This window comes from Neodiprion virginianus, chromosome 3 (assembly GCF_021901495.1).
Source record: "Neodiprion virginianus isolate iyNeoVirg1 chromosome 3, iyNeoVirg1.1, whole genome shotgun sequence".
Taxonomy (NCBI): domain Eukaryota; kingdom Metazoa; phylum Arthropoda; class Insecta; order Hymenoptera; family Diprionidae; genus Neodiprion; species Neodiprion virginianus.
The window spans coordinates 22,002,579-22,030,076 of record NC_060879.1 but is presented as its reverse complement, the minus strand read 5'-3'; the positions used below and the strand labels follow the sequence as shown (position 1 = coordinate 22,030,076).

The window sequence follows — 27,498 nt, the reverse complement described above, 5'->3', positions numbered from 1 at the left end:
GCGGTATTCAGAGTATTAATCGATGTCCCGCATTTCATAAGTTACGCCACTCGTCAGATTTCTCAATTCATTATCCAAATATAGTATTACGTAGTTCGTCGCGGTATTTGCAGTTCTGGCGATGTCTGCAGTTTTTCAATATCTTGGAGCGTCGATATTCCTTGTTCCTGCGAATTAGAATTCAGAAAAAAGTATCACGTTTTAAATAATTCAAATTAAACGTGGTGTTGTCTTACACTCGATTATTAAAATTGATCATACTGCTAACCGCTGTGTAATTCGTATAAATAATTCATGTGTGCATTTCAAATATAACGTTGCGTACCTGATATTCCTTCCACTTATCGTAGTTCAGTCTCATGTGACTAATTAATTCGGGCATGTCAACGAATGCTGAAACGTGAATAAACGATGTGAAATATCGAATCAATAAATACCTTCGACAATTATATATTTTCTAAAATATTCGAATTTGCATATGTAGGACGTCGATGCGGTTTATCTCTGACAGAAGAAGTCATATAGAAAGAAATACGTGCCGCGTCCTTTCGTGGATGCGCAACACAAGGACCCCAAATTGTTGTACGCAATTCAGGGTACAAAGTCCACTCTGAGCACTACCGAGTTTCGCCAAAGCGACATCAGCCGTACGACACACATTAAGCTGCTCAGAATGGTCTTATATTCCGAATTGCCTATAATCCGGAGTCCTAGTGATGCGCCTCCAGGAACGACCCGTTATAAATAATGTCCCGATGCCTCTTGTTGCAGGCAACCCGCATAGCACAGTGCTCGGTTAATCATCCGCAGCGAGAATGAATAAGCTAGTGGCGCTACCCTGCGCGGCGTTCATTCTGTGAATTGTAAGCGCAGTTCTGTCGTATTCACGAATTTGTTGCTGTTAAGTAAATTCTCTACTCACTGTCCCAAGCCTCGACCATGTCATTGATTATAAAGTCGACGAATCCAATTTGCGACTTGGGTATGGAACACGTCAGTCTGTCAAACATCGGCATCACGACCGGCATCCCGTTTTGCTTCTCTTCGTCCGTCTGAAAATATTACAGGTATGTGTACGTGTGAGTATTTGGAAATTTAGCGGGTGTGTTTGGGGCAATCCCGTGTAATTGACCTGAACAATAATCTTATCCTTAGCTTTGAGATTTTTCGAACATCATACTTTCTTCACTGAAAATTTGTAGAAAAACGTGAGAACGTTTCATTGCGGGGCGGAATTTAGTACTTGAAAAGTATGAATGATTTGCTGAATTGATTTCTCAGGAAAAAAAAGAATAAGTTGTCAACGCATAATGAGCAGTCGGCGAAATCAAAGGAAACAAGGCACACAATCAAGAGTTCTCTTTATTTCATGGTTTCTGAAGATTTTATGAATCGATACAGAGTCTGAATGCAAAATGGTGTCATTTATTCAGAACTGTATTCTTCTAATACGATCTTTTTATACACCGATAGAACCTTAGAAAAGAACTTTTGATTGCGTACGTGTTTTGTATTGTGTCTCTGTCCTTAGAATTCGCAAAGTGATTTTTATGTGCCAACAAATTGGAATTATTTTTCTTTTAGAAATTATTTTAGCAAAAAGTTCATCGCTTATGATCTAAACTCGGCATCGCGATATAATTTTCACACGTTTTTCTACACTAACAGATGAGTATTCGGTATAAGACTTTCAGCAACATGTAAACATCACCGAATAAAATTCTATAAAGAATCACACAACTAACGAAAATATTTCATAAAGTTTGACCGGTATAAGAGAGTGAGGGTTTTAACCAGATCGATTAGACGTGGAATGCCCAATTTACAGTTCAAAATTAGAATCAGGGGGGATGATTTAGTTGAGAGTAAACAAGATTGGAAAGAAAACATGTTTGGCAGTGTATTTTCATACCTGCCGAAAATATTCCTCAGCGATTCGCCTCGCCCACTCAATGCAAGCCTTCAACGGTCTAGTCGGGTTGGATACATCCGCGCATTTTATCATCATTCTTTTAACCAGGGTAATGTTCTCTGGTTGAAGGAGTACGGTCATGTCAATAACCTCGGAAACAGGCTGAAAGAAAGTCAATAATACGGTACATTCCGAACTGCATTTATGATGATATGGCAACTCGTTGAAATCACTTCACCGTATTTTTCTCGCTTATATCAAAACTGACTTCATCGATTTGTTTCTTCAAGTAAGAAGTATAATACAGCAAGTACAGTGTAGAACGAAGGCATAAGAGATACCTCGGACTGTGAGTCACCTGCCATTCGATTGCTGCAGACGTTGACGAATTTCGCGAGGTGTTCGAAGTGCCTTGTCATCTCGGTAGCGAGAATCATATCAATAACGTTCTGCCTTGCCACTTTGTACGACTCTCTGTCCAAACCCTGAAGAACAATAGTTTAAATAACAATCTTGGTAAAAATAGATTTCACGATTATTCATAAATTTCTTATCGCAAATAATCACGAGTTTTTACACACAATTTCTGACAATTTTTGGAATGAATGAACTCGATTCACACGCAGTTCCTCGAGTGCAAAATATTTTTTGATTCATTTCGTGATTTTGCACTTCGGCGAAGTTAGGAACGTGGGAGAAATTTCTGAACAGTTACTAGAATTGAACGCAAAAACGCGATAATTACCTTAAAAATATTCGCCCTGTCGTCGGCCAACGTAAGCTTGAAAGTAAGGGCAGCGTGGTGCGACTCAAGAACCGCCAAGTCGTTGTACAAAATTGCAAGTTTGTTGTTAGCGTTGCAGAGAAATTGGCTGAAATGGTAAAAATATTGTCATCTTTACACACTTCCTCAATCAAAAGTATCTTTGGATGTCAGAAGCCTCGTCTCCAGCTTACCTCGATCTTCCCGGATGATCTATGTCGTGAGCCGCGGCGGCTATCAGAGCCGTGACTTCGTCGAGCGGGTCGAATATCATCTTGAGTCTCTCGGATCGCATGAACTTGGCGGTTGCCTGAAGGACGTCAGCAGCGTGCGACGAATTGTGGTAACTGTTGTCTGCGTGGTAATGCATCTCGACGAGGGTGAGCCAGTTGAAAAACGTTTTTTCGTCGCAGCCCAGTGTCGCAGGGCCTTCGTAGAGCCCGATAAGATTCATCCCCAAGTAAACGAGCGGTCTGAGAGTCCGAAAAAATTAAGCGTATGTAGCAAGATTCAGAAATCAAAAAATTGCCCCAAAGAACTGCCAGGTGCTAATTACATTATCAGAGTGAATTACAATGATACAAGAAAAGTTTCGATGCCAGATCAGCGTGCATGCCTGGCCACCTCTACTCTACCTTCCGCAGGAAAGAACCTCTAGTTTGAATATGTCGAAGTCCCAGTCGAGACTCTTCTCCATCATGTCGTGAATTTCTTGGGGTGGCCTGTAACCCTTGAGAGACATGCGATGAGCAGAGGCATTGGTCAGTGTCTTGCTCGTTGGTATCCGACTCACGGAGTCGTTTGACGACCTTCTCGAGTCCCTCGCGTAGACCGGAGACTGCACATGGATAAATCAAGCACAATTACTCTCACCCATCGATGCACGTCAAGAGTTTATTATCGCCGACTCGATTTTCACTCACCGCTAAAAGAGCGCCGACGAGGTCTTCGGTGACCGGATCGTATCCTCTGGTATCCTCCCTTAGCTGTGGCGTGTACAATTCCGTGCCCTTAAGCAGCTCGATCGCCTACGAAGAGAACAGAAGTGAATTTAGCCGGATCACTTCAAAAGTTTACATTTTTCGCAATAGGCATGACGACATGATCGCATTAGTAGTTCTCAATAGCTTAGTTTCATTCGGTCGAACCATTCCTCTGGTAACTTAGGATATATTGAAATAATTATTGAAAAGTTCGAGAAACGTGGCTATTCGGTAACCGGAAATGGTAAAGTCCTGGAAAGTTTCACGAATCATCTCCACCCAATACTTGATTTTCCGTCCTACTTTCATCCAAACTGATGAAACCGATTTCCTGGCATTCAGGATACAATATTTTCTGCGTACACACACATGAGTCGTGATTGACGAAACTTGTTTCGAATTTGAAGAGAATTTTTTTACTTCGAATCGTCGTTTTTTGTAACAACACATTGTAACAATATTCGTCCCGCTTGACGATCATACCTAAAAACTACTTTGGTTGAATATTATTCACCCTTGTTATCACAAAAACTTCGCTATCAGACATAATATTCTCTCTTTTATAACGTCGTCACCTAGCTGCTGTATAACGCACCTTGTACATCTGCAGCGCGAGTTCCGGACTCGTCGTCGACATGTCGTTTAGTGCGGTTGAGAGTATACCGATGACACGAGTGATCGGTGCTTCCAGTGGTAAATTGTGAATTTTCGTAAAACTGGATCGCCTGTGGGCTGAAATAAACCGATGCTCATTATTCGGTTACGGGCATTCTTAACCAGCTGAATGGGTGATTAATATTCACTGCGTGCATTTTCGCATTGGCATTGATTTTCGATCGGGACATGCTGGTAACTGAATCGGGTTTGGAGATCGGGCGCCTTACTCTCACTCCCCGTCGACTTGACGTCGAACGATCCTCTTCTTAGCGAGTGAACGCTTCCTCTGGGCATTTGCTGCGTCCCAGTGTTGCCCGGACCAATTGCCATGTTTTCGAGGAGGTAGGTGGTGTCGTGGACGTAAATGTAGTGGGTCGGTGTCCTGGTTAAACAGATTGGACGATCGTGAAGCAGGACGGAAGAACGATCTTCTTGTAACTGATTATGCTAACACGACAGATGTTCAGCCTATGTTCATATTATACGTACGACGCACCTGCCCGAGGCGGAAAAAGGGACTATCCGGCAGTTGATGGTGATCGTCTTCGACGATTTTCTCTTGCAGTTCATGTTACCCTCCCATTCTCTGCCTCGCCGAAGGTGCTGATCCATTAAGACAAAGTTGTCGGAGGACACGATGTCCATTATTTTGTTGCCCAGAAGCTCTTCCGGTTTGTAACCGAGAAAACGTTCGCTGGCCTTGTTTGCAAACTGTGAAAAAAGAAGACGAAAAACATGAGTACCGGACTATCGATCGGATGAGATCTTGAGATTTCACCTGGACAACGTGGCGGTCGTTGGTTACGTGGACCATATCTCTGCACCTGTCGACGGCTACGTAAAGCGCGTGAAAAGCGGCGAGGTGCAACCTGGGCTGGAGTTCGCTTGCGTGGATATTGACGAGTTCGTTGGCCAGAAGATTTTCCTGGGAGCACTCGAGGAGCGTCTGTCGAGAAAGCATCCGATGTGCGCTAGTTAATTGCAATGCAGCGATCATCAATTTACTACGATCAGAGATTTAGAAAAAACCGGCTAGCTCGCAGTACTCACTCTGTTGAAGCCGATACCCATCAGTCCGATCGTCATGATCTGGTCCTGATCCGCGTTGATGAGGAACCTGGAAACGACATCGCGAAATCGCGTTTAGTAAACTAGGAGAAGAAGTATCAGACGAGCAAAGAAGTATTTTACTTACGACTTTCGAACGAGAGCGACGATCACTGTGTTTGGATTGACGCCCGAAGCCCTGATCGATCTATCGGTAAGAAAAAATCAAGCTTGTACTACAGTAAGTCATTTTGCTAGTGACGGACACGATTGAGGTGGTACCTGCACGTCAACAGACCTGCAGAGAGAATCGGAATCTATTCCTCGAGATCCCCGGTGATCTATCACGACAATGTCATGCCCGCGGCTGTGGAAGGTCTCGAGGGCCGTGTCTGTGCTCCTTGAGTAAGTCACCGACCACCCTAGTTTCTTCGCTGCCGATCCCAATACTTCTGATTGGTGATCGTCCCGCCCGAAGACCAACATTATCTTCGTCGTGTGAATGGGAATTTTAATTTCATGAAAATTACCAGACACCCTTTAAGCATCGGGTTACCGTGAAATTCGTTACGTTTGTTTTTGTTTTTGTTTTTTTTTTTTTTTTTTTCTTTTACCTTGGTCGAGCTGGGGCTCCATGATGTCAGTAGATTCGACTTCAAATCTTGAGGTCCCTTCTGAAATCGGAATTAATAAGTTCGTTTCGTACGTGTAATTTTTCATGTTTATTAAAGTCGATGTGCAGGCAAAGACCGTAGGGGGGATAAGCACGGCAAAAATACCTTTTCCGAATATCATAATGACATTTTATGGATAAGTAGGTACTGTTAAAATATTAATATCCCGAAAGTATCAGACCACAATCTCAATTAGTTTTCGAGCAAAATAGAGAAAACTGAAATATGTAAAATGATTTTTTCCCTAGAATTGATTTGACCGATTTGTTTAAAAATTTAATGTGTTATTGAGGGAGTCAAGAACTTTCACGAACATAATGAATAGATTTTTAGCTCAATAAATTCATGATTGAAAAATTTATTGCATTCTAAACTTTTCTTTTCAACTTGTTTTTTTTCCTAACGGTACACCGTAGTAAAATAAAAATTAGCAACAATTTTTTCAAGAAAAATTGACTTATCAAGGGTTACCCTGTCGTGACGAACATCGAAAAGGGTTAATCTTCAGGAGTTACTTTTGGAAAAACTACCGATGCAATATGAAACTCTTTTTAATATTCAACTCGTGTACACGTTGAGGAGTGTGTCCAGCAATTTTTATTGTCAATAGAATGCAGTTCGATAAAGTACGTCTCTTCGCGACTTTCGATATTTTTCGTGCGCGGCGAATCGGTTTACATTATATCGCGCGTATCGGTGATTTGACAATAAGAAAAAAAAAATAAAAATATGCACATTAAGTACATTGTATCAGTTTTTGGCTTACGAAGCTTTTCTCTTCCCTGGTGCCGAAAAGATATTCCTGAATTTTTTTCGACGTTTTCGGCTCAAGAACACGTTGCATTATTATTAACAACTGTTTGATAAAAAATGAAAAGAAAAAAATGGTTCTTCGGCTGAAAAGTAATATTGCTTTGAATATGGTGTACCTATTTCGGCAAAGTATAAGCGAAGTCGTGACAATTTAATTTGAAGTGTTGTCTCGTACTCATTACATTCATATTTCATTCGCGTATCACACTTCAAAGAACTCAATTGCACATTTCATGTACATCGTCGACTGTCGTAAAATCATATTTATGTATCACCTATGTATTCTCTCGATTTCGTAAAGCCTTAGTTGCCGTTCTGATCTCTCGCGATACAGTTCGTATCGCTATCTCGAATAAAGTATATCGTTTAATTGTTATTAATCGTGAGAAATCTTTAATTAACAACCCACTTTACCCACTTTTCTCTTTTATCGCTGATTTCGTGGATTCTCCGTCGATGATCCACCATCTACATCTATCTCTCTGAACAGTACTAAATTTCGAGTCGACTCATCGATTACAGCTCGAGATAGCGTGCGCGCAGTTTTATAAAACATAGTTTCTCGAAAAAACGTTTCAAGTTTGAACACCAATTTTTTTGAAAGCAGAAATTGAATTTACATTCACCATTAATCCTCGTAATGCATATTAATTTTAATTGTTCAAACGATCTTTTATGGGGGGAGGGGGACCAAACAATTTCTGACAATTTCACATTATAGGGTAACCCGTTAAACAAGTTTCAGCCGTATTAATGCAAATTCTACTCTTGTTTCTTTATAAATAATATACTGAAATAATTTGACGAAAAACAAATGTCACAACTTCTAACGTAACTGAATCATTTCATGACATCAATTATAAAGTAATAATACGACTGAAACCCATTAAATAATTCAATTTTTCTGATAAGAAAAAGGGTGTTTCATTTTTTCTAACTACAGCGCGCCGTTACGAAAATTTCTAAAAAAAAATTCTAGTTATTGACCAATCTATAAGAAATGTAGAAATAATAGTTTCATAATTTTTCTCGAAAAGTAACGCGGTAGAAAACAAAAATTTGAAAGAGGATAATTATTTCTATCATGAACGTATTGAGCTAAAAATTTATCCATTGTGTCTATGAACGGTCTTCACTCCCTTAATAACATTTAAAATTTTTACATTCTATAGTTTCTTTATTCTTATCGAAAACCAATTGAGATTGAGGCCTGCTACTCAGAGGATCTTAGTATTTTGATGGTACTTACTTCTCCATAAAATGTCATTACGATATTTGCAAGAGGCATTTTCACCCTACTTATCCCCCTGTGGCCTTTTACTGTCTTCTTTTTCGTCGCTCATTCGGCACACAGTTTTTAATACGTGCACTAGTGGATAACCATGAATGGCCTAATCCTTGGGATTACGATCCACTCGATCTACAATTACTTTTAAATACATTAAAATAAACCGGCAGCACTGATAAGCACTATCCGAAAAAAGGTACTAGAACCAATAGTAAGGTACAAGCTTGTGCAATGCGTAATTTTTACAATAGATTCTTGATTTCATGTATCTTACTTCGATAAGCTTGCCCTGATTCATTGTTCATAAATACTTCAGAGACAGCTAAACTTTTCTTTACTGAGGCAGGTGCTGATCATGGATGATACGAAACTGCATCGAAAAGTCCACGAGATAAGATGACAGAAAAATAATCAAAAGCGCATTTTTAGCAAAGCAAAGGGGTGAAGTCGAATCAATTGCTCTAGGAAACCACAAGAAATTTCGGAAGTGAGAAAAGGGGAAAAATTAATATACATAACGTAGAAAATGAGTTGCTGAGGTAAATCAAGAACAGAAACTGAACAGGGTACTTCCACTTGATAAAAAAAAAAAAGCACACTAGTATCAAAGTGGAAAAAAGAGAGGGAAAACGGTGGAAGGATGTATGGCCAAGATAAAAGAGCGTAAACGAAGACTGTTTCGTTGGCGTGAACCTTAAGTAAACATTATCACTGGTTTTACTCCTACTACTACTACTACTACTATTACTACTACTACTACTACTACTGCTACTACTTCTACTACTATTACTACTATTACAGATCCACGTGCAGCCTTTGGTCTTATATAACCGTGAAAAATTTTTCCAAATTTACTCTCTCAGACGAATACCATACTGTCTCTTTTTTCCTCGGCCTGCAGCGTCATACCGACAGTTAAGCGTCTCACTGAATCTAGACACAAGTGCCTGAGGTTTCTCTACGTTTTATCTCGTGTAAGAGGCCAGGAGGAAGAGCGGATAGTTCAACGCGTCTGGGCAAATTTAACTCTGTCGCAACATCTTGTCACTTGAGAATGCGGACCCCAAATCGAATAGTCGAGGACAGAGCGCTGCTGGCTTGATCAAAGAAAAGAAGAAAAACGACGGAGGGGTGAGAAAAGGCGCTCGTTTTTTTCCCAGCTCGGTTTTTTTTTTTTTTTTGTTTTTTTCTCCCAAACGGGAAAAGTGTGCAACCGGAAGCAGGCTCCTTACGTATGTTACGGGTATGACGATGGGGATCGCGGGCTCCTTGACCTCCATGACGTATCTGCTCTGACAGCAGGTGGCGGCTAGTCGAGTGCAGATACCAGGTATCAGTCTGGTGAACCACGTATCACTGTCCTCGATACTAGTGTTCGGATTTTCACTTTCCGTAGGACCGTATACGTAAAGTATCGGCTTCGTCTGACGCCGCGTGTCCGGCATGCCGGCGTTACCGTCCAATTCTTCGCGGTCGACATCCGCGAATGACTGAAAACTTTGGACGCTCCTGGTCGACGACCGAGGAGCGCGGTTCATTGCCAAAGTATTGGCGTTCTTCATCTACGCTCCATAAAACCCAACGATCACACTAGCTCTCGACACTCCCGGATAACGGTCAGTCAGGGTTGCTACTCGATCGCCGATTTTCCACCTCAACTCATTGCACCTGATCCGTAAACGCACCGATCGCGCGGAATCTAGCGTTAATACTGTTTCGTCAGGACTCTGGCGTTTCACGCACTCGCCGATGGCTGTTTACTCCTTAAACTGGCTCTAAATTGACCCTTTCCAACTCCCGCTTATCAACCATCGTGCTGATTATCTTTATCACTGATATGTTCGACGTACGTTCTTTATGTCTCTAATCTACAAGTTGATACCTATATACCTGCCACTGATTAAACCTCCGAGTATAATACAGTATCGGAGATACGTCATGCGATTGTGTTTCAAAATCTTCGCTAATTGATCGTTAGACAGTTTTTGTTTTCACTTGTTCTCGTTTATTCTTTCCGGATCCAATCTTCCCCGAATGCCGTAACGTATATCTATAAGCCTTGTCACGCGGACAGGATCAGCGATCATCTGTGCCCATAGATACAAGGTACCTTGGATCGGTACATCGGTTTTCTAGTCGTTTTGTACCTGCTTTTAAATCAGCAACAACAAACAACCAAGCGCTCCAAGTTATTGAAGATTAAAATGATAGATATCTATTTGAACCGCTGATACGAAGCTCGAGGTTCGTTATCATTGTCTATAATAAAAATGTGCGGTTATCGATGATAGTTTCTTGCTATGAATAACAATCCTTCGATCACACTTTTCGTAATCGTCGTGATTACACCCTGTTTCACACTTTCCCAGATGCATTACTCGCGGATCAGTAATCGATCCCAGATTTTCACGGATTTCGTTCCTAGATCGTTACGGAAATTTCTATTACGCGATTTTCGTTACACGATTGCATCTGGGAATTTTCACCAACCGCGCATCCGACTTTTAACTCTCCTATAGAGAAAATATTTACACTCCGTCGAAGTCCTGCAGATAAAAGATTTAACGACGATAATTTTTCTAGTTCGTAAAACACGAGGCTTCGCTTTGATTAAACAGAATACCAATGCGTATACAACGTGGACGTGGCTGATGAGGAAAGAGGAAAACGTACACTCCTGTTGCTTACGGTGGGCAACGAAGTGCCCAGAAAACGCCGCAGCATCACCCAGTATACAAAATTGTGTACATTCGCGAACTAACTATAAAATCGCTATGAACCAGGTCTCGAGTCGCTTCCCGTCGTGTTTACGCATCTCAAGTTGAGCTTCTTCTTTATAGCTATTTTCACGATCCACGCTGATACCTGTACGGCCTATTAGTTTTATCTTAGCCTAGATTGATGGGGGACTTGAGGATTGAAAAGAACCGACGTACTTCTTGCTCTCAAAATGTGTTTTCAATCGAAAGACAGGAAAAGAATGAGAGATTCCGATGAAAAGAAGAAGCGCCTGCACGCCGTTAAAGAAAGATACATCCGTGGGGCAATTCGCTTGGAAATCAACTGACAATGATTGATTACAATTTATCGGCATCGATTTCGAATGATTCTTGTTGACCTCTACCTTATCCAATCATTTTCAATGATTTCCAGTGTCACCCTTGAATGCTGCTGGTTTTCGGATGTTCCGGGCGTTATTCTGTGATCTCCGGATTGAGTAAAATCACAGGTATTTAGAATAAATGACTGAAAAGCATTAGAAATCAACGAAAGCCAATGGTAGGATAGAAATCTATAGAACGTTAAAGAATGAAAACTGTTCGGTCTGTACCGCATGACGAGGGGGTATTCGCTCATAGATCGGGTGACAGGCGATTACAATGATTTCAAGGAATTTCATACGATTTCATGCGATTTCAAGTAAATTCAACTGATTCACTTAAAGTTATTTCAAGCGATTTTCAAGCGACTGCTTTCCAAAGTGGTTGGTGATTTCAACAAGTGAATACACTCGTGATTTCATGTAATTTCACACGATTACACGTGATTTCAAGCGATTTCAGCTAACTTCCAGCAACTTCAAAGTGAATACCCCCTCGCTGCAAGACTTACAACGGTTTCTATGATTTCTAACGCCTGTCACGCTATCTCTTCAGCGCCATCGTGGGGTTTCAAGTGATTCGCAGTGATTTCCAATGAGCTCAGTTATCTCTCGATGGATTCCTCGTAATAACAAAGAATATTTCAGTCATTGACGATAAGTTCCATTAATTTACTGTTACTAAATTGATTTCCAACTGTCAAATTTATGACTTCCTTTAAATTAATGGCCCCTCGACTAAAGCGACAAGAATATGTTACTCACAATAACGGAGACCTCCCCATCTTCTTCGGGAAGTGTACGAATCCGGGACTCCAGACCCTCCGCGATTGATTCCTCTTCTTCAGATCCTGATAAACAGAAGTTGCAGGTTTTTACAGAATGAATCGCGTTGCAAAGATATGAGTGTAGATTATACTCTCAATTCCGAACGGACAATTATTTATATTCTTCGCACGTTAAACAGTGGATCAAAGTGGAGCTTTCAAGAGTAATCCCTTGATTATCGATCCGATTGCTTTCTTTTTTCGATTTTTCGCTTTTTTTCTTTCAACGGGATTTCTAGCCAACCCGAGCGCGATAGCTCACGGCAACGTTATCGGGAATTGTACTCCATCTAATGCGTAGTGGAGAAGAATTGACGTCACGATTCTTATCAGCGGGAGGAGATGTACATGGGAGAGAGTGGGTGGCTAGAAGGGATATATCCAGGTTCATCCTAAAATGTATGTGCCATAAATATTTTATACAGGGTGACGTTTCTCGATGTATGATCGCGTCGCTTCTGTGGCCCAGTAATTTATTGCTCCGTTGTATACGCTTATAACCACATGTACAACATATAAACTAACGCGTATAATAGCGTGTCGAAATTTCGAATTTCCAGAAAAAAGAAGACGAGGAAAAAATTGGGTCAGACCTTGAAAAAGGTAAATAAATTATCGTAGCGTGTTTATTCTGTAATGTTGTACCAGAAAATTGTTCAAATTATCATGCTACCGATACATTATGCATGTTCGTTTGGATGATACGATCGAATTATGGGTATACCGGGATTGATGTGCAATTTATCGTACACTTGCAATTTTGAAAACTTGAAAACAAAAGTAAGGGGGAGAAAAACAAAAGTCTGCCCAGGAAGAGATGATTTCGTATTTCGCCCGATTCCTGAAGGGTGACATGGCAAAATGGTGCAAGTACCATCATTATGATTTTTCTGGAGAGCAAAAAAACTTTCCGAAAATTTGAGTAATTGATTCTTCTTTTTAATCAAAAAGGAATTTTCCGAGTTTTTCAAGCTCTTTCAAATGTTAATTTTTTTTTTAACTTTGAATGCTGATCAAAAACACAATTACGATATTAAAAGTACAAAACAGATATGAATCGAAAGCTTGAACATTACCGAATAAGATTTGGTTGTAAATTCTAAAATTTGAAGACACTTTCAAATATTACGGAGTAAAATGGCGGACTAGGAAGGGGTCGAAAATGGCGTAAGTGCAAAATGGATATAATTTGCGAACAAAATTGTGACATTTTAATGAAAAAAACAGTAAAACAGTACAGCAAATTAATTTTATTTAAATAAATCACGAAGCGAAGCATATTGGTGTGATCCTTCTTTTTCTCATTCGAGACGTTAAGCGATTTTGCGAACTTTCATTCTTATTTTTATTTTGTTACGTTTGTGTTTCCCCCACCGCGCGTATTCGGCTCCGATCACCTACCGTTATAGTTGAAAAGAAGCTGGCTGATACCCAGCACGTCGTCCACGTCGTCGTTTGGTATGTAAAACTTGCTCCCAGACGATGTCATGGAGCCGCGACGCGAAGGCACGACCATCTAGGCTTGTAATTACAATTAACCCGCGAGGTTTCCTCATCCGCGATTTCTGTCGATAGTCCTTTATTGGGTCCTCATACAATGTGTAACATATTTACTTGTAACCTCCGTACAATAACTGTCTCTTTTGCTTTATTTTTGTGTTTTCTTTTTTGTTTATCACTCCCTCCTCGCTTGAAAATTTATGTTTTTTTTCACACGCGAAAACACGCGTGCAAGTTACGTGCCCGCTGCATTCGGATTCGAATCGCGATTTTTCTTCCCTTCATTCGGTATTCGTTACATGCTCGTGTGAACCTATTTACCCAATAATATATTTATGCGTTCGAAAGTCGTATCGTTCGAAAACGTGCGTTGCATGTGGCGGGCGATTAATTTAAACCCGGAGTTTATTACACCGCGTTGTATATATTTTCGTTACTGTAGGAAACGGTGTCGTAAAATTCTGATAGTAATTACCACAGGAATAGGAGTAACCCTAAGGCAATAGATTGTGTAAATGTCGGTGGTACTTTTTGTTTCGAAGAGGATATGTAACGTGTGATTATTGGATCAAATTTTATGTAGGAAAATGTTAGCAAATCTACAGTAAAAATTCAATGTTTCGTAATAGTTCACGCCGCATCTTGTTAGGGGCAGGGTTGAAGTTCCGAAAGCGCATAATTCAGAATCATTTGGTGGGGAAACTTGAAAATGATCGGAAATCCGACGTCTCAAAGTTCCGAAATGCGAGATTCCAAAAATTCAAGTTACGATAGAGCGAAGTTCCAAAAAATAAAGTTTCGCGAGTGTAAAATTCTAAAAATTATAATATACTCGCACAGTGTAGTTTACTCAACGAGTGGGTGTGAAAAAATAAGAATGACCAGGATTCCGAAAGTAAAAATAAAATTTTTAAATTTTCTCATTTTCGCACTTTCGGTACTTCGACTTGTCGGAGTTACGTCCTTTCGGCATTTTGTCCTTCCAGAACTTTGAAACTTTGATGTTTCCTCAAAGTTCGACTTTTTTACTTCGAGTTTCACCGCCAAAAATTTCGGAACTTTTTAAATTCGGAATTTCAACCCCGCCACTCCTGTTATTCATGTCTGTTCGGATCACCGTGCGAAAAGCGACTGGTTTTAAAACTCAGCGTCTGGTTAAACTTTCCGGCCGAAGAGTCGATACCGGCGATAAGCTCGGGTACATAATAAACGATGGATACAGGTATAGCTTTACTGATCGGTGATGAGCACCTATCGCTCTCTGACCATAAAACCTTCATCACTTTTACGAATTCCTATCTTGTCATTTCGGCAAATAATTCGAGCCGCAAAAACGGGCCTGTCGGATGCAAGAAGAGAGTGAAAAAATAGAACCCGTGAACATTCGCATTAATTTAAGCATTTATATCCGTTTATAAATATTTTGCACTGCACTGCAACCGAAGTCTGCATGTCGATGCGGCTATACGCGGATAAATTTAGCTGTTTGCAATTTATTGTTAGAGGATGTATGGAGAAAATACTTTAAAAACGCGCAGTTCGAGTATTTGTTGTGATTTTCGGAAGTTGCGAGTTTATCGCATTAGTTTTTCATATTTGAGGTATAATGCTTATTATTATCTCAATGACTTTTTGGGTAAAAAAAAAAACGGACGCTTTGAAGTTGAAATGTTGAATCGCAGTAGTTTTCTGAATAATTACAATCCGAACTTGAAAAAATACCATAGAATTACATCGTTTGAATAAGAATAATAATAACGAAGGTGATCATTGAAATTAGGAGAATAGACAGAGAGAGAGAAGGGAAGAGGGAGCTGCCGACTTTTCGGATGACGTATAAAGTAAACAAAAACGTGCACAGCTTGGATCCAAAGCAGATATCAACGTCAACGTGGCGTTAATTTATCGACCCAAAAAATAAAGTTCTCCGTTCGTGTTTTTTTTTTTCTTTTTTTTCTTTTTTACTTCTTTCATCGACACACGCAAGGTCTTCGATCCTCGCGTCGTTCGCTGTAATCACGTGCCTATAATACAGTGTTTAGACGATTTTATTCCAGAATTTATAATAGAGGATATGTTTGCACGCATGGGCCTTGAGGAAGGAGCTTTTTTTTTACGTTTTCGAGTTTCTTTCAGTTGTAGAGATCACAGAAACGCACGTTTTGACAGCTAGAATGACAAGAAGAGAATTTCTTATTTGTTTATCGATTATATTCAGTGGATTTTCTTCTTTCGCTTCGTCCTGCTAAATATTTTCCTTCAAGCCTTCCAGCTCATTTTCACCGAGAACATAATATATTGTTCCTATGTGTTGGATGGGACGCACGACAAAGATGCTTCAGCCCTACTTTTGTCGAAAATCTTCTTTTCTCCATTCGTTCAAATGCTTTGAAATTCCCCTGCACGTAATTCGAAGTAATTTAGAAGTCAATAATCCTGAAGGTTTGTACGACATAATCGCCTGTCACGGGTTATAATCGGTTGAACATAATTCTGAAACGGTTACAGAGAGCTTTTTAAACACTGAAATAATTTATATAACATTTATGTATATAAAATAAATTTCAACGAATGAATGCGTGTTGTGAACTGTATTGATTAAAAATCACCCGTGTTTCAACTAACAGTTAACTCACCGTTATTCATTTTTCTCATTAATCTTATCGTTTTTCCACACTTTTATACCCCAAGCAGATACTGCTATACTGCAACTTTATTCCGATGGAACTTCACGATTTTTTCTCTAGATTGCGTCAACTTTTACAATTTTTCATTCCGCGCTTCAATTCGAGTCATCGAATAACGTAAACTCTGTGCTTATCAAAGAATTCGGTGTACATTTGCGAATATCTCTTCGCTCTTCTGAAACATTTAGTTTACTCGAATTCAGCGCTTCTGTCGTGCGACCTTTCAATTATACACAGGAAGAAAAGAAAACCGCATCGATGATGAATCGATATGTATTACTTTCTTTTTCTCTTCCTACGTTTGAAACATATTTTCGCTTGAACTCTTCAAGTAGCCAAATGCCAAAAAAAACTCTGCCTACGGATTTAGTAAACAATATTACATCTACCGGCAAACGTGAATTCGTTCTAACCTAAATATTAAAATATTTTTTATAATTCGAAAGCTTACAAGTCTCGGTATGTATACGCGAGTCAATTTTTGTAACACATGTGCTATGGTTGCTCTAATTAATCAATAAATTAATTGATTAACTTCAATGGGAGATCAGATCAAGCAACGCGATTATCGTCATGCATGTTCACATATGTATATTATCTTCGCGCTAATCTTGATGCGGTATAACAAAATGAGAATAATCTTTGAATAGAAATCATCTGCCCACTGCCATTGCACGGGGCCGACGTCCCTCGCTTCTGATCTAAGATGCGTATTACGAAACTTGCGTCTTATATATATATATATATAATATATATATATAACGCACGTATATACATGCATACGTGCGTATGCACGCACACATGCGTAAGTCACACGTGTATACACGGGTACGTTTCTACCAGTACCGAATTGGGTTACAGCCGCAGCCGCAGACAAGACCAGTTCCGAATCACTCTCTTTAAGCCCGCAGGCGCGTAGTGGAAAATACTACGGCCTCTATTCTACCCTGCAGTGCAGCGCCCGAAATCACCTTCCGCGCCCCTAATTCTCAGCAAAGAAATAAAAATAAACCTAAAAATTAAAAAAAAAAAAAAACAATAAAAAATGCGCCGGTTAGAATGATCCAATTCGCGTATAACTGATATTTGGGAACTCTGTAACGGCCCATTTTACGGATCACAGTTTTTATTTATCCGCGATTCACAAGAACCGCATTCATTCGTTCATTCATTCATTCATTCGTACAGATGCACTGTTGGTCACTGCGATTCTGTACAATATCATGCAACACGATCGCGAAATCGATGTATTAGAATATTAAATAGCACGTGGTTCTGTGTTATATCGTTGAATGATCGTTACTATTGCTAGTGCGTATACCGTTATTAAAAATGTGTCGTTACGATTATTAATATTTAAATTTTCACTGTAAATTTTGTCGTAATTTTTACACGATTGATTTGAATTTTGAAATTATTTATGTAACAAACACGCGGGCAGCGAGTGCGTTGGTTAGACTTGATCTTGTTTCTCTACTTCTCAAGCGTGTAAAAATGCGTGGGTCGAACTTTTCGAATCCGCGGCTCGCGACGCCAACTTTTCATGGGCTACGACCGGCACTGACTGACTTGAGTCGCGGATTGACGGAGAATACTTTCCGACCAGCTGCCTAGCTTATACTCTCGATCAACGACTAACTAACACCGATCGTTGCCTCTGGTCGTTTGCTGTCAAGAAGAATCGGAAAACGGTTGCCGCTGACGACGATAAAAAAATCCTTTAATCCCCGGCAAGATTGACGATCGAAGAATTCCCGATAATGTGCATAACGCGCGAGATGATCCCTGTTTCTTCACTGACAATTGTACGTCTAATGCCCTCTGACCACGCGGTGCTTGTATGACCACGATGGATTCGAACATTGTATAATATGTACAATATACCGTACATGCATGTACAATTATGTTCATTCAATTACATTACACTGATTCGCGAGGTAGTGTTGCAGTTACATTGATAGCAATGATAGTGACGAAAATAAAAACAACAAAGTATGGCAAATCGGAAAGCCCTGGATTTATTGATTATTTTATACCGACTACACCCTTTACGCTGCAGGCGTTAACGGGCGTCAATCAATCAAATGATAATACAAAAACACATATAGGTGTGTAATTTCTAGATCCCGCTTTCGAATTTTAATTTATTTGATCGATTACAACACGTGTTTAACTCTAGGATACACATTGGCGATTGTGCGGTTGTCTTAGCTCTTGAGAAGGGGATGATATTGCCGGGTCTGTGTATTTTCAAAAGTGCCGATACGTCGAATTTCAAACAGTATTCGCGCAGCATTGACGAGCGCGAGTTGAACGGTAAAACGGAGAGAAAACGTGCTTTCTCTCGTTTCGTTTTTACAGATGACAAAATTATGAATCTAGGCTCTGCGTTGTTAAAAAATGTCAACTTACCGACGCTGCGAAGTGTCTGTCTCGACGGATCGCTTGACTTTTCAGAGATCTGTAACGAGAGCCTCGGGCAGTAGTCGTCGGTATTTTTGAACCTTTCCGAGAGATCTGTAAGAACCGTATTATACGAGGCTGAAGTTATTAACGTTAACGTAACGAACCGTTGTGGCGAAAAATTGCTATTTTTCAAGTTTACGGTGACTTTGAAATAGTCAAGTATTCAAAATATGTGTAAGATGTGATAATCGAATACATTTTGCCTTATTACGATTAACTGAATTTCAAAAAATTCCTGCAAGACTATGAAATAACGATTGTCCGGAACTTGAATCGTTACAATAACGTTACTCACTTCAGCCTGATCATATTATAGCCTATGTACAATGTTAAGTCGCGTTACAACGCTTAAACTGGTAGATTCAACGAAAAACCTTGCCAAAAAACGACGAGGATAAAAATTGAAGAAGCAAATAAGTTTAAAAAAAAAAAAATAAAAAAGAAAAAAGATAAAAGAAAAAACACCACATCGTGTGTATGCGTTCAATACAAGTTTTGCGTGGGAATTAGTTACGTAACTTATGCGTCTACGTATGCAATACACACACGCATGTATTTATACTCGTGTGTATGTACACACACAACGCACACATATTTATATGTGTATGTAAGTTACCCGCGGAGTGGAGCAGATCGTTGAATGAGTTTCACGGGGTAAAGCTCGCGATAAACCAGAGCAAACTCTGCAGATAAATGGCGCATGATGTACGAACATGTTATTATGTCTACCACAAATTTACCAAATCCAAGACAGATTGTGTCTGCGTTTGTGTATGTTTGTGTGTATTCTGGGAATTTATTTACCGTAAAAAAAAAAAAAAAAAATAAATAAAAAAAAAAACGTCGACACCAATTTTCTTTTCTCTTTTTCTTCCCGATTTTTTCGGCACACATTTCTCATAATTATATAATACAAATATGAAATATTGATGTCGCAACGCTGCCGCTTATTATCGTTGTTTCATATTCTAAATCTGTGCCGATGATCAAATCCGAACGAAACGAAGGGTTAAATATGAAATAAAATTGAATCGTTGCACATCCGGTCATTATACACTATAGGAAAGAAAAATAAGGAATGGGAAGGTAATTTATTTTGCAAACGCATCGTGCAATGATTTGGATCGGGTGTCCTAAGTTTGTATATATTTATAGGCTCGGAGCCTAATTATCACTTCTGAATTCCTTCGGTGAGTTTTAAACGCAAGTCGCGGCCCGGCATACATCCTACGTATGATCTTATAGAACGGCACCGAGGGGACTGGGTCAAGGGGAATCAGACTCACCTATCACGGTCCCCTTTCTATATAAGATGTGAATAACGAGTAAAACGTGCGGGTGAGAAAAAAAATCCCACGACTTGCCGACATGTCTTTTCCCTTCTCGTTATGCATTATTATACCTTGTATATACGCACGCAGACTAACGATGTTATATTGAATATGTGTATGTATGACGTACGGAGTGATTACCTACTGAACGTCGACCGACCTTCCCATCCTCGACACTGTACAGATCGTTATCTAAAATTTTACGCAATTTAGTCGTCGGTACGTCATTATAGGTACGATACTTTTTAAAACAATCCAGTCTTTCATTGGACGTTTTATGATCATGCTGTCTCAACTCACAGTATCGGAACTAACGATCAATCGAAATTCTATAACAACTGTGATAATTTTATTTTCAATGTATATGGAATACAAACTGATTTATATTGGAACGAAAAAGTTAAAACCGAAACTAGTGAAAGCCTCTCGTTCATTAATCATACGTATAATAAGCCTCCCGTGCAACGTTTAGAAATTTTTACGAGGTTGAACAACGAAATATTGGGTAAAATTGCTATTTTCTTATTTTTAAAACGATTTTGAGGAAACTACAGATTGGAAAAATTTGAGTACGTTTAAGTTTTGTTTCGTTACGGTTCACTGAATTTCAAACAGTTCCAAAATCGCAAAATAACGATTTTCTTCTCATCATGAATCGTTACGATAACGTAACTAGCTACAACGTGACAAGTCTTACAACATTACAAAGTCAAAACATATTATTAAGACGACGATTTAGAAACTTGGTCAAAATATGCGATATTCCTTTCCGCACGTTCTACGTTATAAAACCGTCTTGAAATTGAAGCTTTCCAATCGCCGGCCAATCAACGATCACCTTCGATAAAGAGTGGGAGAATTTTGAACGTCACCCGATCGGCAGGCTTTCGGGAACGTTACAAAAAAAATAAACAGCGATTGGCGGAACTCGACGATGACTTCATATTGAAACCTCCAAGACCCGTGAATTTAGTTTTCTCTCGATCGTTTGCATCACGACCAAAGCACATCTATAACCCAAAATTGAGACGATTTTCCCGGTCATCGAGTCGCGATCCGCACAGTAATTCACACCGTAATTTGAGCGGCTCACCTGTTTTTACGAGACTCTTCCTTTGCTCCAGTTTTTCACTGGGAACGGGGATCCCATCCAGCTTCTCTCTAGCCTGCATACAACGGAGAATCGAGCTCGGCGAACATCCCATCGCCCTCGCAACTTCCCTGATCACCTGTCTCCACAAATATCGTACATACGTTTCATCCGGAGTTCGCGATGGGTTTGCGCAGAATTGCAGATTTGTTTTTTTGTTTCTCTCCCTGATCTTATCTTCGTCCGTTTCCACTTCGTCTTTGTCTTCTCTTCTTTTTCCTTTTATTTTTCTTCCTCTTCTTGGTTGGAAAAACTCGAGTCAACGGTCACATTTTAATTGCAATACCATACCAACGTGGAGAACTGATCATCCGCAACGTCAAGCTGCGACCGCGACCACTAACTACTACGCACCTGTACTTCCGGCATGCGGGATGTGCGAGGAAAAGAGCGGCCAGATCACAGTGCGATATTTGATCTCGCAGATGTGATAATTGGATCGGCATACCGTGGCGCAAACCTCAGAGGTGACGAGTTTACGGGTAGATGTGTAGGAATTAACCATATTACGATTGCAGGGAAGAGGAGCCGAAATCTCAGCTAACGAGCGAGTAACAAGTCGAACAAACTCGGCGGCGTTAATCGTTACATATCGCTCTCATATCGCGTCTCAATCGGTTCCGAGATCGACGGTAGATGCGTTGCGATAAGGATCGGTGAAATTTTTAATTACGACCGAGCGACCGCGGTGAAGAGAATAAAAATATAAACCGGTTAAAATTTACCGATATAATGTACTTGTACACCAGATGGATAAAACAATTTACTATATACCGGTCCAGAAATTAACCCGCTAAAATATGTGTGTATTGTCAGACAAATAAAATGGCATATTATAACCGGAGAAGCTACTATTTGACCAGAGATGTTCCTGGCAACGTTCTCGCGTGACGTAACTTATCTTTGCTCAAGACCTTATCAGATGTTTGTTCCCGCTCACATATTATTATACCCACGTATATCGGTATGCTTATACATGGGTGTATGTATAACCGACGCAGCGACTTATCTCCACCGCATCTTTCGTCAGGCTAAAATCTTCGTCATGTGTATCTGTCGACGTCTACGCGATGTACACCGACAAGCTATATTATCTCGCACCTACCCTACGATTCGTACACGAAGGATACCGCAATCAGAATAGACTCGACGACTCGACTGACCCATCGGAATTCCATCATCAACATGTATTATACATTTTCACAGTACAACGCTGCAGGATTTAATCCAACAAACGTAGGATCGTACAGTAATATTCGAAGTTCAGGAAATTTCCTTCTTCGTGGTAATGGCAAGGTAGCAGAACGAACCCTGATGCGGTACCGGCTGAGCTGCCAAAAACGCGCCGCCATCCGGCGACATTTTCATAACCATGGGACCGTCGCCTGAGTTTTCCTCGAGGGAGGCAATTATCTCATCAGCATTCTCCGTGTTGTCGATTCTGCCAGGCTAACCGGGATTCGTTATGATTGGGGAAACCGGCATGAGCAAACTTTGGGTAATAGGTTTTCGTAAAAATTAACGTCACCGAAATAAGTTTCGATATGACTCAACTTTTGTGTCATTTCACGTATAACAATATATAGGGTGATCTTTTTTAATTCCCTCGGGCGAATATCTCAGAAACCAGACGAGATACGAGAATAAGTTTGATACAAAATTTGAAGGGTTTCTTCGAGGGGGACAGTTAATACCGATATGTGTTTCGAAATTTCGAAAACTCTGTGACTTTAGACAAGGAATACATATTTTGACTGCAACCGGCTGATAGTTGGTTGGAAGAGCAATTCAGAAACGTAAAACAATATATTTAATCGTACAAAATTGTCAAAAAAAATTTCCAATTTTCGGTAAGTAAAGTATTCAACCACTTTCCTACGAAATGAAGCAAAAACGTGTTTTCGAGGTGATCCAAGCATCTTCCATAGTCCCTTAAATGCAAAAAAGTGATGAATTTTTCGGGATTAATGCCTTGCCTCAGCTAAATATGGCCGAATATATCACTCACGGAAAATTTTTAAAAATGTGGCCATATTTAGAACATTTTTTGAAAATGTTGATAAATTTAGTATTTTTTTACCTCTGTGAATTTGTCCTCCAAACCGCTATTAGCCGGTCTTAGTCATAATACGCATTGTCTGACTAAAAAATCTCAAAGTCGCGCAATTTACAAATCAACCCATATCATTATTACCTTCCGCGTTCAAAACCCTTCATGTTTTGTACAAAACTTATTTTCGTATCTCTTCTACTTTTCGAGATATTCGCCTGGGGCGATTAAAAAAAACCACACTTTGTACCGATTTTTTGTTCTTTGCAGGTTCAGCGAGATTCGGTGTTCATCGATTCGTAACTATGCAACACGAATGAACGATCAATTGTGTAATATTACTACTGACAATCAGACCAGCGATGTCAACGATGCTACTTGAGGCTGGCGGTTCCTCGTCGAAGGGGGGCCTGAGGACGCCTTCTTGAAGATGGAGAACCAGATAATACATGAAGTCATTCCTCAGCTGCATTTCTTGGATCGATTTATTCGCAGACATAAGATAACGGAGCCACTTCATAACGCGGCGACGATCTTGGATATTAAAACGGTCAAGAAAAAGATTTTAACGACGTCTCTGTGAGAAGTTAGCCTTTCTTACCTTGCATATGCCTCATGTCAGCTATTAGTCTTTTAGCTAGGAACAGGTTATAGTTGCAGTCGTAATTCAAGCTCGCCTTTTCCTCTTCCTGCTCCATTATGCATGAAAAATATATAACAACTATCACTCGGGACTGGACAGAAAAACGGTAACAATGTTAAAGATAAAATGAATAAAAAATATGTGTAAGTACATTTAAAGAAAGACGAGAAAGACCATAAAACGAAACAAATTGGGACGGGAAACAGTCATCTGCAATTGACGTGTGAAACGATGCGCTGTGTTCAAGCTGTAGATGAGATTACCAACATTTTCAACTGTTTCTCGGTACTCTCAGATTATCATTTTCTACTCAAGGAAACGTGTGATTTATACAGGATTTTTTTTTTCGCTTTTCATTCTCAAATTAGTTCTATTTATTTTTTAATAAATCAAGAATCATCAAATGAGCAAGTCAATTTCCTACCCATCTTTCAACCGAACGTACGAAGTAGGCCGTTTGATGTCTTAATCATCTTCATTCAAAATTACTGCCTTTCCCTTCATCGTGGGGGTTAACCTAACCCAAACAATTTGTCCGCGTTTCACACGATTGATATTTTTCACGTTCAGCTGATGTGCAAAGAGGATCACGTTCAGCCGCTACCAGCGATAAAATCGCACCTCCGCAAAGGCCGACTGCGTTTATGTGCAGACCGGATAAATTTCGAAGACTGGTCACCGGTGTTACGTACCATCGCGAATGATCGAAGCCTGTTCGAAATAATCGCTTACAGTCGTCACAGGCGTAAGAAAATTAGAGAACAAGTAAACAACGCGGAGAGGATCGAAAAATTCGGGTAATCAAGGACTCGTCATTAATTACAGAACCACACAGTCGGAAAATGTTGATCATTTCTTTCCACACCACTGCTAATTCATCCCTTAAACAATTTGTACAGACGACGGCTTCGCAGCAGAGAACCGATGCTCTACACAAATTTCATCCTCCGTTGTTTTGTCGATGCAATTTCATCCTGCATTGGGAAATCGCCGGTGATTACCTCGCTGACACTGGACGGCATCCCTTTGCCCACCAAATATTTGGGCCCTCTCTGCGAAGGCTTGAAATGCGCAAAAAATCTTACAGCCCTTCGACTACCCCGATGCCGCATCGGAGATACTGGTAATAAAACCCTGTGATGATATACATTTGCTTTGACTGGATAGTGGAAATAAATTTATTGAGGATGAATGGGCGGAACCATTTGATTAAAAACTTAGGAATGTAGGAGAATTATTTCAAAAATCTCTAAAAGTGTTAATGATGCCAATTATGGTGGTTAATTATAACACAAATGAAACAACATTCCGTATGAATAACATAAGCTATGATTTTAATAATTCGAGAACACGTTCTGCACAATTAGAATGCGCAGAATGATCAAGCTGTGGTGTTTTTGATCCGATCTACATCTTATTTTAGTTTCTCGGGCATTTTTTGTTCGTTATCGAGATCTCTAGCAATCATTTGAAACCAATGTTGATAAAAGCTATCTCCAGAATGGATAAAAATAGAGTATCTGATGAGTACTATACTACAGCTAATTATCAACAATTACAATTGCGATTTATATATAATAACTATACTATTAAGAAAGATTTCATTAGCGTTTTCGGATATTTTATGTGGATCTATTCAGCTAGCAAACGGAGAGCAAAAACGTTGGAAACTGACCGAAAATACTAAAATTTATTGATCTTAAAAGTTCTAATTATAAAACCTTTTCTCAAATTGTTGATATCTCTGCTCATATTATTCGAATTTTACTCTAACTCATTATCTATCACGTAATAGGGATGTTGTTTTATTCGTGTTTATCATCATTGGCACAAATAACACTGCTGGACATTTTTTTAACGATGCTTTCTTTCTTCCTAATTTTTCATTCGGACGGCGGGGTCCAGTAACCTTCAAGCATGTGAACAATCTCGTCAGTAATTGAATTAAAATATCTTGTCATTTTGTTACTCTAACGAAAAGGGTGCGACTTGGTACTGAACGCGTTGGTGGACTGCGTTAGTCTTTGCATCCTAGATCTGTCGTCTTGCCGCTTGACCATCCGTAGCTCGATGTCGCTGTCGACTTTTTTGAAGAAGAGGAGAACAAACCTGCTTCACAGCGCGTGGAGTGACGCGCAAGCTGTGCAGGTATAACAAAAAATCTAATTCCGAATATTGCCCTGTGTTCATTAGATCTGTTAAATGATTGGAAAGGGTCTTCACACCCTGGTGCTGAACCACAACCGTAAACTGGGCGACTGTGGCGTTCGACTGCTAGTCAACGAACTAAAGGAAGATTTTTGGATGAAGACTTTCAACATCCGACATTGCGGACTGACTTCGAGAGGAGGTGAAACTGTCGTTAGACTCCTAGAGACGAACAGCGTGGTAACATCTATCGATCTCAAGGAAAACGATATCCCGGAGACGATTATCCACAATGTGTCAAAGATTTTGCGCAGGAGAAAGGAGAACGGTGAGCGGGCATCGATGAGAAAGAGGCTGATCACTGCAAAAGAGATGAATTTTCAGGGGAATAAAGACGATCGAAAGAAACCAACGACAAGGATGACGGATCTTCTTTTGAAGAAGAAATCTCACTTCGTCAGTACCCTGAATAAAAATTTGACGAAGAACCAGCGGTCCTGGACCCGATTGATCATTAAGGTTATTGCTCTCATTGTATAATAACATTTAACACGAAACAACTCAACCTACGTGCTTAATCCTACCAACCGAAATATAATCAATTTGCACTCTCATTTACATATTGAAAGAGCTCGACGAGGCGTATTCCTGGATGGAAGGTCACGCATCCGAGGTTCCGTAGACCGAAGAACACAGAACGCGAGAATTTCGATTTGAAGAAACTTTCGGCGCGACTGTCTAGAACGATTGGCAGTAACGCGGTCCTTCTTCGAGAGCTGATAAACGACCGAGAACTTTTAGGCGAGGTGAAAACACGCAGACTGGAAGCGGAGAAAAAGTTTTCCGAGCTTGAACCGCAGCTTGAAAAGCTACGGAAGAGCATCTGCGAGCAGGATAAGCTTCGTTATCGAATTTCGCAAGAACGAAATCTCTTCGACTATCTGAAGAGGCTCTTCGCGCGGTTAGAGGAATTTCCTGAATCAGTAGCTGTTGTTTCTAATCCGGACGATGAATCGACGGGTGCCGAAGAGATAATCGGCGGCAATCCTGCCTGGAAAATCGTTTCCGAAGTCGACCTCTCACCCGAAGGAAGAAATCTCCGAGCAAACTATGCCTCGCAACGTGGCCGACCCCATTGTCCAAGAAAATTGCGAGGGCAATGAGAATTTAAAAGCGTGTAACTTGTCCTCGGAGCATATCCATGTCTTGGTACAATCCTCCGATGATGCCGATAATGAATTGAAAAAGAAAAATAAAGAAGTTGCCCCGATTACTCTACAGTTTTTCGTTTTGTTAAAGTCGAGCGCACATTACGCGCGCAGATATCGATCGAAGGTTCCATCGAACGATGATTGGCCCTTGCAATGAATTTTTCCACCTGTTGCCACTTGTCGTCATAGAGATACGTTTGTTTTCATTTGCGTTGCCGGCTTGGCAGAAGCTCGGCAATAGAAGAATA

The 27,498-nt window shown here is 40.1% G+C and overlaps 2 protein-coding genes across 17 annotated transcripts; one reads left to right on the top strand and one right to left on the bottom strand.

Annotated features, from left to right (window-relative positions):
• Nucleotides 1-26: 26 nt before the first annotated feature.
• Nucleotides 27-21,524, bottom strand: LOC124301373 (high affinity cAMP-specific and IBMX-insensitive 3',5'-cyclic phosphodiesterase 8). Of its 9 annotated transcripts, none has more exons than XM_046756315.1 (20): nucleotides 21,142-21,524; nucleotides 18,664-18,768; nucleotides 12,003-12,088; nucleotides 5,977-6,036; nucleotides 5,661-5,851; nucleotides 5,511-5,570; nucleotides 5,366-5,432; nucleotides 5,094-5,261; nucleotides 4,812-5,026; nucleotides 4,462-4,697; nucleotides 4,254-4,390; nucleotides 3,599-3,703; nucleotides 3,311-3,513; nucleotides 2,870-3,148; nucleotides 2,658-2,784; nucleotides 2,254-2,397; nucleotides 1,913-2,074; nucleotides 923-1,052; nucleotides 326-393; nucleotides 27-167 (listed from the first exon to the last, which is right to left on the bottom strand). In XM_046756315.1, the coding sequence occupies exons 1-20, from the start codon at nucleotides 21,251-21,253 to the stop codon at nucleotides 87-89; spliced, it is 2,736 nt and encodes a 911-aa protein (XP_046612271.1). In that variant the 5' UTR covers nucleotides 21,254-21,524; the 3' UTR covers nucleotides 27-86. The 9 variants fall into 9 exon arrangements, with proteins under 9 accessions (XP_046612271.1, XP_046612273.1, XP_046612274.1 ...); XM_046756317.1 differs by lacking the exons at nucleotides 18,664-18,768; nucleotides 21,142-21,524 and adding exons at nucleotides 13,466-13,877; nucleotides 17,573-17,858; XM_046756318.1 differs by lacking the exons at nucleotides 18,664-18,768; nucleotides 21,142-21,524 and adding exons at nucleotides 13,466-13,753; nucleotides 17,573-17,858.
• LOC124301376 (protein Cep78 homolog) lies at nucleotides 936-27,206 on the top strand. Of its 8 annotated transcripts, none has more exons than XM_046756334.1 (6): nucleotides 936-1,067; nucleotides 23,519-23,827; nucleotides 24,791-25,014; nucleotides 25,873-26,039; nucleotides 26,106-26,558; nucleotides 26,669-27,206. In XM_046756334.1, exons 2-6 carry the CDS (start codon nucleotides 23,679-23,681, stop codon nucleotides 27,200-27,202), a joined length of 1,527 nt encoding a protein of 508 aa, XP_046612290.1. In that variant the 5' UTR covers nucleotides 936-1,067; nucleotides 23,519-23,678; the 3' UTR covers nucleotides 27,203-27,206. The 8 variants fall into 8 exon arrangements, with proteins under 8 accessions (XP_046612290.1, XP_046612291.1, XP_046612289.1 ...); XM_046756335.1 differs by lacking the exon at nucleotides 936-1,067 and adding an exon at nucleotides 21,937-22,696; XM_046756333.1 differs by lacking the exon at nucleotides 936-1,067 and adding an exon at nucleotides 24,462-24,688 and having other exon boundaries at nucleotides 23,693-23,834.
• The last annotated feature ends 292 nt before the right edge of the window (nucleotides 27,207-27,498 follow it).